The sequence below is a fragment of the Tiliqua scincoides genome, chromosome 1, assembly GCF_035046505.1.
Source record: "Tiliqua scincoides isolate rTilSci1 chromosome 1, rTilSci1.hap2, whole genome shotgun sequence".
Lineage (NCBI taxonomy): Eukaryota > Metazoa > Chordata > Lepidosauria > Squamata > Scincidae > Tiliqua > Tiliqua scincoides.
The window spans coordinates 36,796,917-36,813,075 of record NC_089821.1 but is presented as its reverse complement, the minus strand read 5'-3'; the positions used below and the strand labels follow the sequence as shown (position 1 = coordinate 36,813,075).

Here is a 16,159-nt window from a genome sequence, read left to right as displayed (position 1 = left end):
TGGAAGAGAAAATATGCAAATCTTGATCGTATTTCAAGATGTAGTCCAATTATCATGCAGGTCGCCCTTTCAGCAGTGATAGCTCAGCAGCTAAGAGCCCAAAGGCTGAATAAAAAGCTTACACTGGCTACGTCTGAACCCTGGACCTTACGTTTCATACTCCTGAAATAGGCCTTTACTGGTCAATCTTTACCCAGTAGTAGTAGTAGTAGGAGGAGGAGGAGGAGGAGGAGGAGATTCGCAGGATTGGGCAGTGGCAGTCGGTGGCCTACAAACACTTCGTTGGTAAGTATTAGTTTGGGTACCCATTGTGGGTATCCCAATTGGGGGTGTTGGTTTCAGCCTTGCCCCTTGGCTTGGGTGCCCATTATGGGTATCACAATTGAGGGTATTAGCTCTGGCCTTGCCTCCTAGTGTTTGGGTGCCCAGCAAAGGGTATCCCAATTCGGGTCCATGGCTGTGGCCTAGTCCCAAGTGTTGTTTGGACCTGTTGGTCCTTGTTCTGTTAGCCCACTTATTTAGATGGGGTTTCTGAATTTCCTTTTTGTTTTTCAGGTTGCTGCCAGTCGTTCCTTGGAAGAGGGCAGCAGTTGCAGACTTTGGCACCCAGCTCAATTTTGGCAACGTTGCAAGGGTGTGGTGGGCTGCTGAGAGGGTTATGCTCTGAGGCCAGCTGGTCCTGTTGCTGTGTGAATTACTGGATACTAGGCTGCCTCCTCAGGTAATTATAGTACATCTGGGTGAGAATGACTTGTGCCAGAGGGCATCATTGTCCTTGAGACTGCAAGTCCATAAGGATCTCACCCTGATACAGAACTGGTTGCTGGAGACAGTAATTATCTGGTCGGATATGCATCCCTGGAGGGTTTGGTGTGGAGATGTCAGCTCCCCTGAGGTTGACATCTCCAGGCAGAATATTAATGCATACCAGAGGAAGGTTGTGTCTTGGTTCGGTGGGACTTTTATTTCTCACCCAGTATTATGTTGTCCTCACCACTGCGGTTCATAGGTGATGGAGTACATTTGTCCACAGCTAGGACGATATATTTTTCTTTTCAACCTGCAGCAGGGTTTGCGGAGCCTTTTGGGCTTTGGTAAGGAGGTGGGGGTTAAGCGCAAGGCTAACTCCCCCCCATGTGGCAGGTGGCATGCTAGCTGAGTAGCCAGTAATGGGGGTGGCGTGCATGCTGAGGTAAGCAAGGTCAGGGGGTGAGCCAGGATCACTCTGGCAACACTTGTCTGGGTTGGTGAGGTTGGCTGGCAAGCCTCCTGGCTGGTTAAGCAAGGGTCAACTCACGGCTTAGCCTGTGTGGGTCAGTGCTGGCCAGCTGCCTTGACCCCTTGGGGTTGGCTGGGATAGGCTAACCCTGTCTCTGATGGGGTGATGCCTGTAGTCAGGATGTCATGTCCATGAGGTCTTGGGGGAGGTAAACAGTTAGTGCTGTTTTCCCCAAGCTCTTAGTGGCCAGCATGTTTTGTGGTTTTTACTAGCTTAACTTTTCTCTGCTACAGGTTATTGTTATAAATTCAATAAATTACAATCATCCCAAGCCTCTGTCTCGCGTTCTTTTTGGGGGTGCCTGGGTAAAAACAGAAGCCCCTGCATCACCTCCCTGTGTACCCATTGTTTTTAAAAGCTTACTGGGGAGAAGTTTTCTTGTTTAAAAGGGTCGCTATAAGCATTTAAGCTTGCAGGGCTGCCGACTGTTTTATTCAAAGATACTAGAAGGTAAGCAGAAACATTGTGTTTCAAAAATCATCATTCCATGCATTCTAAATGTTAGAACTGCTTGTTACTTCAATGCATGAACAAAAAGTGAACAATCATAGTATTAAGTTAAAAGAAAAATACAGCTAAGGATGCTATCCCTAATTAACCAAGCAAACTGCAGAGAAATCTTCCACACAATATTTTCAGTATTGATAGCTTTCATGACTGGCACTGTGCCCCAAGTACATCATTCTGTCAAACCACTGGCATTTGCAATCAGTTTCAATCAACTTATATATATTTTTCCTAACAGATGTACTCTACATTACCCTAATCAGTTCAGTTTGGTGCCAAGGACCTAAGAGATTTTGATTGTCCATATTTTTATTAGACAATATGTAATTAAAAAATTGAACATGCAACAGACCTTTTAACTTGAGAATTCAATTCCATAGCTACCTGCTGATATTTTTTATCTCCTAACACTAGTTAAGAGATCAGGAATGTCCTGTGGGCTTACACAGTCTTTCTTCTCAACCTTTTCCATACAAACTCTGCTCTCTTTACCATAAGTGCTAATCATAGTTAGCATTATATCTGTACTATGTTTAACATTAACAATGTTTAAAATCAAACAAAGACAGAAGCTGGTTTGGAAATGCTAATTAAAGATAACCAGAGTCAGTACAATATTAATTAACCTGTACAGATATAAAGCTAACCATGGCTAACACAAAAAAGGGAGAGGAAAAGACATGTAAGTGGGAAGCGTGAACTGGCTCATCAGTGTGTATTGTTAAAATACCAGGAAAATTTATGTCTACAAATAATATTTTGATGTTTTTCAAAAAGTGACCAACTAAAGCAAAAATAACCAAAAATATTTTAATCCATAAACTCTTAGGGTCAAACTACACACAAAGATAAATGCATCAGTATGCAGTTATAGGCTTAAGTTTATTCAAGAGCAGCAGCTGTTAAGTTCCATGATTTGGACTTGGACATGATTTGGACTTGGATTTTGGCAGGAGGGCTACATCATCTCACTGACACTGTCTTGGGGGCCGGGGAAAAAATTAATTAATTAACATTTAAAATTTGAATAAATTCACATAAATGAATTTATTAGAGATGGAACTTATATGAATGAATGAAGCTTGCAGTAGCTCAAGGCTTATAAAAGGCCTTGTACAAAGCAAGGCTAGCCTTTCCTTCACTGCCACTGCTGCATCACAGACATGAAACAGCAAGTAGTGGAGGGAGCCCTCATCCCACAGCTCACATGAGATGTCGAACAGTTATCCTCACGCTGAGAGCAGTTGCATCAGGCCAGCACCGGCTCCAGCAAGTCTCTGGAGGACTAGAGGCTCATTGGAGACTGGGGGTTCCCCGCAGGCTGGATTGGGAGCCCCTGAGGGCCACAAGTGGCCCCCGGGCCAGAGTTTGGGCACCCCAATTTGGACCAAGATTGAAGTGTGGTGGTTGGAGGAATTTAAGCCTTTAAGTTATGTGCCACTGTCTTGCTGAAAATCACATCTCTGAAGCAACCATTTAACCATCAGAGTGAAATGTGCTACAAAACAGCCACAAGGCAGAGATGATTTTCAGCAGGAATATAGTGCAAAAGGTACTCCCTATGTCTGGACTGTGGTTCTGATCCAAAGTGCAAGCCAATACAGCTGCTACTCTGAAGTAAACCTAAGTCTAATTTAGGATTTTCAGCCACGTGCCACAGCACATTGGTTTGCCACAAATGGTCTGCAGGTATGCTTTGGGAGTTTGAGGGCGGGCCATTTATTAGTAGGGCCTTCAGGGCAATGTGCAGTATTGTATGACTTGCCAATTGTCAAAAAACTGATGGTTGGCCTTGACAATTTAGCACTTTGTCAGTGTGCTGTGAGATAAAGGGAGCAATCCTAACCCACTGTCCAGCACCAACATAAGGGTAATGCAACTTCAGGGTAAGGGAACAAACATTGCCATACCTAGAGGAGACCTCTGTGACTGACCCCCAACTGCAGGATGCAGCACATGCCCCACTGGCACAGCTATGCCAGTGCTGGAAAGTTGGTTAGGATTGCACCCAAAGAAGCACGAAAATCACCAGTCTAACTACATGCTGATGTATTTAGGCTGCAATCCTAACCACACTTTCCTGAGAGTAAGCCCCATTGAACAAAATAGGACTTACTTCTGAGTAGACCTGGTTGGGATTGTGCCTTTAGTGTCTCTTATTTGGCTATTGCAGGTTGCCAAGGCTGGATTTTTTTTCAGAACACACAACAGATACCAATTGTGTGGGCACCATTTCCTCCTGCTTGATTGCAGCAACAGTATTGGCACCACCATTCAATACTGTTGCCTGTGCAGAAACCAAACAACCTGCAACTGCTTGCAAGAACTGGCAGTGTCATAGCTTTAACCCAGTGGTTCCCAGGTGTCTCTCTTGTCCTACTGGACCACTGGCCATGGCCCCTCATTAGGGTTACAATCCTATACATTGGATAGGGCAGGAGGTTCTTCATGAGGATTCTGCAGCTCCCTTGGCTGGTTTCCATGACTTCCCAGGGAACCACGACTCACAGTTTAGGAACCACTGCTTCAACCCTTTCTCGCTAAAATGCAGGAAAAGTGGGGGAGATGTGAGAAAATGTTTACTGCTGCTCTAGATCAGATCCACTACAAAGCAAAGAGAATAAGGTCCTCTGCGGATAAGGATATGTAACTTGGTGAGAGAAGTCACTTCTCCTGGAAGTGGCTGTGAAGTCGAACATTCTTCCTGTTTTCCAGGTTAAGGACAGTGAAACATTTCTTGCAACTAAATCCTGATAAGAGTGAGTGAAAGTTTAAATTGCTTAACTGAGTTGAATATTCTCACTTGCCATTTCTCTTGCAGGCAAAGTGATCTTCCAGAGGAGTTGGTCACTGTATTCTACCATCACTCTCTCCCCAATACATCCTACGGGCAAATCTAATGATGACCCCATATGTTCTTGACTAATTGGGTTGGACATTTTTATCTGTTAATGATGCAGCTTTATTGAAACCAACTGAAAACGAATTCAGTCACAAAATTAAATCCAACCAAAGGACATAATTCACAGTTAGTATACTTGATACAGTAATCCTACTTGATTCATCAGGACAAACCTAAACTAAACGACTTCGAGAGAAAAGTCTTTAGGCTGCTACAAGGAAGGCAGTCCAATCCTAACTAAATCCCCATGCAATGATGCTATGCTACTTCCCATGGGGGAATTTCAGCTGCTGGAGGTCTCCTTGGGATAAGGGGACATTTTCCCCCATTCCCCAGGGTAAGCCACAACAGTCGCAATGGGTCAGCTCAGAACTGCACCAGCAATAGTGCTGGTACAAGTTTGAGTTGATATGTGTCAGCAGGTCAGTTCTGGGAAAGGGAAAAGGATACGGCGTGCACTGGTGCTGCTGAACCTGTGCCATCCCAGGTCTGATCTGTCCCCACCTGCCATCATTCCCTGCCCCATTCCATTCCCTCCCCTCTGTCCCCTGAGCCAGACTTACCTGGTCTGACAGTTGTCCTTGCAGCCACCAGCATCAGCAAGAAGGCTCTGTCCTTCCCACCGAGGCACATGACCTTTGCACTATCAAAAAGTACTTTACGCCACTTTTGCACCACAATGTGCACTAGTAGCACACATGTTCTGTCAGCACTACGGGAAGATGGGATTGGGTCATAAATGACTTCAGAAGTCTAAGGCATGGTCTTAGGAAAGTAAATGACTCACCTGTGAATTTTCTCACTGTAGACAAATAAAATCGCAATTGCAAATTGGAAGGGGGTTGCAATTGCTATTTTTAGTTGTTCTGAGGCACAGGGAGCACAGCAAATGGGTCTGTGGGCTTCTTGCACCCACTGAAAGGCTAGCGCTGCTACTAGTAAGTTGAAAAAAAAACCCTTTAACCCCTGGCAGTTGCGTGATCACTGCAATCATGTCACTGTTTTCACCATCGTCCCACACCTTAAGGGGGCAAAGACAGAGCTTTCCAGGCTGGGGTGTCACAACGCACCAGTTTGGAAACCTCTGCACTAAGCTGTAGTTCCAAATTAAAGAAACAGCCTTCCTTTCCCTTCCATCAGAGACAGAACATTAGACACTCAAAGCAGTTGCCACAAAAGCAAAATGCTCACTAGCCAGCCCAGCAACTAGTGATAGTATGCCTTCTTTTCTTCTTCTTAATATACTTTTTTAAAAACTTTTTGTGTGTGTCACTGTTTTCTGTGTTAAACAAAAACAAAAAGCTATGAACAATCTGAAATAAAAAAAGCCATCTTCAGTTTTTATGATGCAGTAGCAAACTGTATGACTGGAGCAACAGATAAAGAAGGAAGAATATATGTACTTACACTTGCACACTTTACAGCACTGGCCTGTTACATGGACAGGAAGGCCATCAGGAGAGCAGTTCAAAGGTGGGCATGCCATTCGTCTGCACTCTATGACTCCACTCTATGAAATATCAGAGAAATGAAATTTAAACCTTTGTATGTACAATGTAATTTATATTTTGGATAAAGCAACCTCACAGCTCATTCATTAATTAAATCATAGCAGAACTACAGATTATAATTCCACCATTCTGCAACGGGTACAATCTTACCTGACTATTACCCATGTGAACCTCTATTACATTTTTAATATAAATTACTTTCCGTATCCCACCTGCAAGTGATCACTAAGTAGGCTAGGCAAGAAAATTCATCTGTCCATTTTGACAAACAAACAACATCTTCCACAGGTGGTATCAATCATCTTCAAAATTTTAACAAACATTTTCTTATTTTTCTGGGCAAACAAAATCTCACTCCTGATTGTTATCAAATAATTTCAACCAGACAAGATTTACATATTAATTCTACTTTTGTTCCTATGGTATTCAAAACTGATAAATTCCACAAACAAAATATACATGTTGTCATCATGCAACTGAGTACCTATGCATAAAATTAAGATAATTCTTCTCTTTTCCTACACACTGTAACGATATAATCTTAAATTGTGCAAAGGCAACACAAAAATGCTTAACTGAGATATGAGGAGTAAGATAATATTTTTATCCATATAACAAACAGCATTTGTGTTACCTTCCCGTTGCACACACACCACCATGTGCTAACAAGATAACTCCTCTAAGAGTTGACATTATGTTCTCAAGAACCTCTGCTGAATTATAATGAGTTGCCTTCCCTCAGTACACGTTAGATGTTTCTTACTTTGCATGTGCAATTCCTGCAATGATCATCTTCTACCCATGAGTCTTTGTCTCGATAGATCACTCCATTTACTTGACAAGTCTTCTCACAATGACAGTTTTCCAACTGACTAAGTCTCATTTCTGCATAATTTAGCTGTAAATGAAAGTGACTTGATTTAATTTTTGGAATTAATGCATATGGCTTTATTCAAAACAAAGGAATAACTTACTGATCTTCAGCAGAACTGGATTTTATCAGACCAAGCAAAAGTCATAAAAATGTTAAAACATTATGCCGGTATAAATTGGCCCACTTCCACATATGACAATAAAACACAAACAATTTATGACATGCATCCCAGGTCAGCCCACTCATAAAGCAAGTGGTTATTTTGGGCAGTGGGGTAATGGTGGGAACAGTGAACTGACGGGTACACAGCCCATACCCAACTGATGCTTCCACCTCTGGGGTCCTCGCACTCATTTTACTAGCCATGCACCAACCACTTCTTCCCACTTACTTTCTCACCCACTGTGAGAAACTTGAATTCTGGACTAGATAGGCCTTTAGCCTGATCCAGCAGGGCTCTTCTTATGTTTACAAGGGAAGCGAAGTCAGCAGTGTCGCTGCAACTCTTTTTCATTGCTTTGCTTCCTACAAGGAAACTAAGAAGAGGACCCCAGCAGCAGGAGAACAGAGAAAGAAGTAGTGTGCTTCTTCCCTTGTGGGAAGCAGAGCGAGTGAGATGAGCATCTCTACAGCAGGGTCTAAGTCCTTTCCCAACCTCGCCACTGCAATCTTCTTCCCAGCACCTTTAAAAAAAATTAAAACAGATTGAAGGGGCACAGCCTGGGAACAAGTAAAAGGGTAAGCCTCTTGCTTCCTCAAGTTCCACTCAACCAAGCTTGTTCAAAAGATCATGGTGGTGGGCTTAAGGATCAGGAGAATGATCAGAAGAAGCCAGAGGACTACAAGACAAGAATACAGAAAAAATTAGCAGGAGGGGAACCGTTGGCACTACTTTCTGCTCAGCTCCTAGACTGAAACTGCTAACGCATAGCATTGGCTTGTCTAGCTTAGTAAACCCAGTGGATATGCTATGCTCCCAAAATCTCATGGCGATTGTTTGATCTGGAAAATTTGCAAATCAAAATAACACACACTGAAGTGTCTGCAGAAGATATTTTAGAATTATTCACTAACCTTCTTTAAACAGGACTACATTTTCATTTTAGAAAAAAAAAACATGAGGAACTTGAGTACAAGCAGCTTCCAATCTTCTCTGTGCATTTTAGAAAATAATTGAGTTGAGATGGGCAAAAAGATAACCCTGCCTGTTTCAGATCCAGTGGTCAGGATCCACAGTACGAACTTCAGTCTTGTATGCCAAATTAGGTCTCATTCCGCTCCCCATATGACTCCTACAACTTCCCCAATTAATTTGGAACTTTCTGAACATAATCAGTATGAGACTACACTCAGTCACATCACTGGTCTATCTAGTCCCTTCTGTTCAGTGGCGGTCCTGACCCTTGTACCACCCGGGACCACAACCGCAAGCTACCACCCACCCCCACTGGCTGGGCTGCTACACCCCCCCCCCCACTAGCCAGGCTGCCATTCCCTGACTTCCTTCCAGAGGCCTGGGGAGGCAGTACATTGCCTCCCCGACCCTCCAAAGGCCTTGTAAAGCCCTTGGAAGGCTGGAAAACATCACTTCCACACAGGAAATTGGAAGTAACATTTTTAAGCCCTTCAAAGTGCCGGGTGGTCCTTGACAAGGCTGCGCTGCAAACTGAGGTAACCATTATTTTTCTGCAAGACCGGACAGCATTGCATTGCAAACATCACAGGAGCAAAGAAGCTGACCAAGTGAGTCTCCATGGGTAACAGGCAGAACTCAAAGACAGAAAGAGAATAGAAGTAAGTCCAATACAGGTATGGAGGTAGTGGCCTTGAAGAAAACAAGGCAAAAGTTCCAAGCTGTCTGAGAGGGAGAAAAGATGCTTAGTGAGAAGCAGCCCAAGAAGGTTGCCTGACCAACTGGCACTGGTTTCAGCAGTTTGGAAGCACGAGAGAGAGAGAGAGAGAACAGCCACAGAGGAAAGGAGGTGGAGGGTTTACCAATCCTAGGTGCCAGCTGGCATGGAGGTTCTCAGGTGGAGGCTGGAATGGAGGTGATCACCAACAGGATAACAATCCACAATGAACCAACAGCAAGACAGGCAAGACTTGGGAACGAAGAATGGCTCAGACAACAAGAGGCTATGAAACTAAGGGTTTTTATAAATTCTTGCCCCATAGAATCCAATGGAATCCTTAGGTGGCATGCCTCAGTCAGGAGGTCCTCTATTGTTAAGAGACCCTGCTGAATTCTGCCTTTGTTTGACCACCCTTTTGAGGGTGTAGAAAGGAGTTGGATTATTTTGTAGAATGAGCTTAATCACGTGGTTGGTGAGGACAACTGGAAGAATAAAGCTTTTCATCTCTGTTACAAACATTGCTTTTTCCAAACTCAGGAATCCAGAGAGCTAATAAGGTCATAAACCTTTAAATATGCTACTCCAGATGCATTTTAAGGCTAGACAGCTTCCCTGGAATTTTTGAGGAGTGAAAATCCCATTCACATGAAAGAACAAAACAAGCTCTATTCAAATTTGGAGTTTTGAATTCCAGGAATTAAGAAAGGGGGAGTTGATTACATGGCCTTTTAACCAAAGGGGTAGCCTTGCTGGCCTAGGGAGCTATGGCCTCTTGCCACAAGTCCTTTAAATCATCATGTTACTTTGCTCCTCTGTGAAGGCACCTAGCACCAAGGACACATCCTTAGATGCATGTCTGCTGCATGCCTTACAGCAGAAATAAACAGAAAATATAAATTTTCTTGCATGCAAAATAAACAGAAAATATAAATATTGACCCTCCAAAGTCTCAGACACAGGTCTTTGTAAGCTTTGCCCTGCACATGCCCAATCTTGTCTGATCTTGGAAGCAAAGCAGGGTCAGGCCTGGTTAGTACTTGGATGGGAGACCGCCTGGGAATATTGGGTGCTGTAGGCTTATACCATAGTCTTTTGAGACTGAAGGTTGCCAACCAACCTTCCCAAGATCCTTTTTAAAGCGACATAACTTGGAACCTTCTCCAATACTTTTGCTCCTATTTGTCTAGCCTTGGCCCCATAATACTGAGCTCTGTCCAGCAGGGATAGTTAGGACAGGCAGAAGAAAACATTTCTTTACCCAGCGTGTCATTAGTTTGTGGAACTCTTTGCCACATGAAGTAGCGATGGCATCTTGTCTGGATGCCTTAAAGAGGGGATTGGACAAATTTATGGAGGAAAAGTTCATTACGGGCTACAAGTCATGGTAGGTATGTGCAAGCTCTTGGTTTTAGAGGCAGGCTGCCTCTGATTGCCAGATGCAGGGGAGGGCACCAGGCCGCTGGTTGTGTCTGTTGTCTTGTGTGCTCCCTGGGGCATTTGGTGGGCCACTGTGAGATACAGGATGCTGGACTAGATGGGCCTTTGGCCTGATCCAGCAGGGCTCTTCTTATGTTCTTGGCTTTGAAATGACTCTACATAAAGGGTATTTGGGGTAAGACGAGCGCAACTACAGATACAAAGTGAAAGGCTGCTGGGAGGGTAGACTGTTACTAGGCCCGAGAGCCTATTTTAGCATCTGGTAAGTGCTGTCTCAAGCACTCCAAGGAGAAAGTTGTTACTGAAGGTTGCAGGGAAATCAGCTCCTCCTAATTTCCCTTGCTGCTTTTGCCTGCCTAGGGGAGCAGAACAGAGGCTGTGCTTTGCTGCATTCCATTACAGTCTGCTGAAGAGGCAATTGCACTGATGAGAAGCAGCAAGTGAGACGGAGATGCATAAAAGCTTCCATAGCCAACCACACATTCCTGTGTCAGAGAAACAAAAGACGTTGCTTAAAATGCACAACACGACCCTCATAACAAAATTTTTCACACTTATATTAATATATCATGCATGCTGACAATTGGAAATTGTTAGAAGCTTTCCACGTTTAGTAAAACAAATAAAGAAATAATTTAGAAGCAAACAGTAAACTTCAGCAGGTATGCCACAGATATTAAAACTGAGCTCTGAATTGCAAGTCCCTGGTTCATATCTCAGCTCAATACTTTCAAGTCATTTTTTCTAGGTGGGGGACTTTCAGCCACATATTTAGAGGTAGGGTACCTCAGAGTGCCAGATGCAGAGGAGGGCACCAGGATGCAGGTTGTGTCTTATTGTCTTGTGTGCTCTCTGAAGCATTTGGTGGGCCACTGTGAGGTACAGGAAGCTGGACAAGATGGGCCTTTGGCCTGATCCAGCAGGGCTCTTCATATGTTATCACAGGTTGTTGAGAAGACACAAGAGGGAGGGGAAAACGGGTGGAGGTGGGCGGCCAGGTCCCAGGAGGGAGCAGGATCAGCCACTGGTGTACCTAGGGGGTAAGAGCTGCAAATGGCCCAGGCAGTGCAGGTGCAGGGGGCTACACCACGACACTATCCTCTCCCCTGCACCACCACCACCACCACCCCACGGTGCCCTGTACTGAGGCCTCCAGAAGGTCAAAAACCAGACTTCCAGTTTTCAGGTGAAAACCAGAAGTGATGTTTTAGTCCCTTAAGTGGCCTTAGGAGGGCTGGGGAGGGCCCAGGCTGCAAAGGGCCCTGGTTCACAAGTAGAATCAGTGGTGGTCCTAGTCTCATAATTTATTTATTAAAATAATAAATTTATTTATTTATAAATAAATTATTTATTTATTGGCACAAAACAGGCTAAAGACCACTGCCGTAGGATATCCATGTCATAGACTGGCAAATTTCAGTCACTATTTGTTTTCTCTGTCTTTCTCTCTGCACACTCCCCCTCTCCTGGGGACAATCTTGCTCTCTTTCCATTAGATAGAACAAAAATGTGTACTTTTATATTCATGATAGTTTTTAAAGTCTATTTTCTTACACGTATTGGTGGAAGTAGACTTGGGCTGACCTCTTTTAGGGCTGGTTGGAGGGAGTCTTCTCCAGTACTAACCAACAGGTTAGTACATTGGGTCCTAAGTAATGGACATCTGAGTTACATCTGAGTGCGAGTTACAGGTGCATTTTGAGCAGGTGCAATCCATTTGTTGCGGTGCTTTAGCACAGGTACAATAGTGCTGAGACAGTAATAGCTACCTGTTTCAAAATACATTCTGACTTTTGGACAAATGCCCAGAATGGGACCAGTATGTACCTTGGATGCATATTGTAGTTGCTTTCCTGCTTTCAAGTAAGCTTGAACATTAGTGAGATGCCTCCATGCCACTCCACTGCCCTCCCCAGGTCTCTGTTGACTTTTCTGCAGGTCTCATCAATCCTAGTAAAATTGGCACCCCCTCACCAGACCCTCCACTAGAGAAGGTCTGACCAGAGGATTAACACATGTTGGGATACACTGGTGGAGGAGGTGAAGCTCATGGAAGGCCTGGACAATCCTGTCCTATGGCTCACTTGTCAATCATACACAGGCAGCTCTCAAACACCAGCAGAATGCTGGCTAAGCCCCACCCCTGTCAGTAAGATAACCAATAGAGTAAAAGCCCCCAAGGTCTGGTGGGATGGGAAGGCCAGGCAAGATTGTGACGCATAGATAGTAATTGTATTTAGAGGAATTAAATGAGATCGACCATGAGTTATAACTAGGGAATTGTACACAAGCACAATCAGTCAAGAGATAATGCATTTGGATTCATAAACCACACAAAAATACCATTGTTAGATGCCATCAGCAATTGGCAAGGAAGTATATTATTTCTAAATATAGAAAGTTTTAATTATACTACCATGCCTAAAACCACACTGACAGAGACTTCTCCATCATGAATCTGTATATTTGCCTTTCTAGACCAGACGTTCTAGAGACCATTACCACATTTTTGTGTTACTTCCAACTCCATAAATTAATCATACACTGTGTAAAAAAAATACTTCATTCAACTTGTCTTGAACCTACTGCATGTCCACATTATTGGGTAACCATGAGCAGGAGCATTTAAAAATTCCTCCCCATGCTGTTTTTTCTTCATAAATATCCATCATGACAGCCATGAATCAGATTGTAAATGAAACATGTAGGCCATAAAGCTTTCCCAGCACTTTATTCCACCAAAACTCCCACCCCATGAAGCTACTACTTGCTTGAGAAGGTGTGATTTGGAATAATGATATGCCACTATTTGCTCCTGAAAGGGTGAGTGATAATCACTGGGGGGAAAAAATTACACTAGAAAATACCTCTAAGTCGCTCTCCCTTCATGATACAAGTCCCAATATGGCTCAGGGTCACCATGACAGCTACAATTATCTGATGAACTGGTGGGAAATTTAAGATGCACAAAAGTAGTACTACTTCAAGCACCACAAAATTACTCGATGGAATTCACTACCATAAGATGTGGTGATGACCACTCCCCTTTAGACAGTTTTAAAAAGGGAATTAGCCATATTCATGGAAGGCAAATCTAACAATGGCTATAAGTAGAGGTTTTTGTTTTTAAATAGGATTAGAGCCTAAGGGCACAATCCTGCCCTTCACTTGCCCATAAGGCACGTTTGCGCCTCCTCAGGAGTCGGCTAGGCCGGCGTGCAGAGGCTGGAACAAGCTTCTGCACCAACAGAGACATCAAGGCTCCGACGCAGGCAGGGAGGGGTGGGAAGGAGGTGTTCCTGGGCAGGAGGAGGGCAAGCAGTGGGCGGCCCCAGGGCCAGGCAGGGAGGCGGAGAGCAGGAGGCAGGGCTGGGACCTTGAAGCCACTCCGCTTGCCTGCTTCAGCACAGGGTAGGACTGTGCCCCAAATCTTGCTGAAAACAATGGGCTTACATCTGGATAAAATAACACCTTTTTCAAACACCTCTAGCTACGAGTCATGATTGCTGTAGGACACCTGCAGGTTTAGTAACATAATGCCTCTGAATATCAGTTGCACAGAAGCAATTGTGGGAGAGAAGCATGTTTGATAGCTTAGCAGAGGCTACATAGGAAACAGAAGCTGAACTAGATGGAACTTTGGTCTGATCCAACTGGACTATTGCTGTCCTTATTAACCCATTTTTGCCCAGCCCACAGGTGTACACATTTGGTCCCTACTGCATATATGCAACATTGGGCAGAAAAGGCTTTTTGAAAAAAGCTGCCCTTATGGGATAGACACAATAATTTCTCTATCTTTTTTTCAACATTGTTCCCTGGTAAGAAAGACATTTCAAACTATTGTCGGTTCAGATCTTTATTCTTTCCACCTTCTCAAGCTATAAACTTTCATTTTAGATGGGTGACCTAAATATTGAACATATGATATATTTATCATGCATTCTCTATTTTATTTTTAATTCCTTTCTTAGGCGTTTCCAAACAAAAAGTTGCCTTTTTCACTTCCAGAGCTGACTTTTTCAGAAATGATCCCATCATTGCTTTCTTGGACAGATGGAACCAATACAATTACAGCTATCCTATAAGTGTAATATGGAGTTAGGAATATTTTTGTTCCAATATGAATCACTAACATTGAATCTCATCTGCCATCTGTTCCCCTGTCACCCAAGTATTCACAGTCTGGGTAGGATTTCACAACCCTGAAATACTTTTATACCATCTACAAACTTAGTGACTGCCCAAGTCCAGACAGACAATTGATATAAAAGTTAAATAGCACCGATTCTAGAGAAAAGGCTTGAAGGACTAGTGACCTTATTACTTATTTCCATTTTTTGTAAAAACCAACAATATATTCCTGTCTTGAGCCTATCATCATATGACTGGCAAGTAATCTCTTTTACAGGTTTACAACCAACACATTCTACCATTAGAGTTCTTCAAGGATGCTTAAGTGAATATCATCAAGCCCTTGTACGTGATCATTTTTAAACATATTAATGAGTTGTAAAACTTCATCCTGTGATGCCTTTGCAACAGTTTTTCATATCCAATGCCAGACAGTAGCATTGACAGCATATACTGAAAACTAAGGCAAATGATTCATTTTCCTTTACAAGTTCTGTGTTTTTCTTTAGTACTCACAGTACACCTCAGTTTCCATTGTACAAGCTGTTGCAGAGATACACAAACTAGAAGCAAACAAAAGTGCTTGAGGAAAAGGCTAGGGGAAAGAGATGCCCTGCACAGCTAACATTTATTTGCTCTGACATCATTGGCAATGACATCATTGCCACGCGCTCCAGAGACACCCTCGCAGCAACATTAGGGCTGCATGCACTTCCTTCAACAACCATTGGGAACATTGGTCATAGTCTGGATGTGGAGATGACCAAGGGCCCAATCCTATCCAACTTTCCAGCAGCAATGCAGTCGTGCTAACAGAGCATGCACTGCAAGGGGGGGGGGACATTCATGGAGGTCTCCTCAAGGCAACATTTGTTCCCTTACCTTGGGGCTGCATTGTCACTGCACTGGCGCTAGAAATTTGGATAGGATTGGGCTCTAAGGCATGGACAACCAAAGCCAGATCTGACTGACACAGGAACAGATGCAGCTAGTGGATCAGCCAAAATTAGGCAAAAGACCCTCCTGGCCTCAGCCAGAACCTGGACATTCAAGAAGCAAGACCACCCCCAGGACCACCCCCAGACTGCAAACCTGGTCCTTCAAGGGGAGTGCAAACCCCTCCAGGAAAGGCAAAACTGAGTCAGCAGGTCTACCAAGCATCTAGTTTATCTGGATTTAATTTCAGCTTGTTTGCACACATTCCTTCACTGCCTCCAGAAACCCAGTTTTAATGCCACCACCAGCTGGTAATGACAAAGATGTATAACTGGAAGTTGCTGGCATACTGATGGTATCTCACTCCAAACCCCAGGTGATTTCCCCAGCAGCATTATATACATGTTAGACAGCATGAGGGACAACATATAACATGTGTCACACAAACAACTTTGGGACACATGCTACTGCATAGAGCAGGATCACCTTCTGGAACTTGCAATCAAGGTGAAAACCCTTTAAAAGGCTGTCTTCTTGGTCATGTGGAGGCTCATGCCTATACACTTACCACTACTAAGTGGCAATGGAAGAGAAGCCAACTGACAAGGTAACAAAGCCCAGAGATTTCTGTTTAAATCTTGTGTGTGTTCAAAGCAGTTCTGGCCTTCATAACTGCAAACAGATTGCTTCTTGAGACCACACAAGACAGACGATTACCCCTCTGTA

The 16,159-nt window shown here is 43.7% G+C and overlaps 1 protein-coding gene across 1 annotated transcript in view; it reads right to left on the bottom strand.

The window, feature by feature from the left end:
* NELL1 (neural EGFL like 1) overlaps positions 1–16,159 on the bottom strand; it is a 534,303-nt gene that overhangs the window by 365,679 nt on the left and 152,465 nt on the right. Inside the window, exons 9-10 of the mRNA XM_066619143.1 lie at positions 6,963–7,097; positions 6,096–6,198 (exon numbers count right to left, since the gene is read on the bottom strand). Of these exons, the coding sequence (XP_066475240.1) occupies positions 6,096–6,198; positions 6,963–7,097 (238 nt within the window). The remainder of the gene's footprint in view (positions 1–6,095; positions 6,199–6,962; positions 7,098–16,159) is intronic.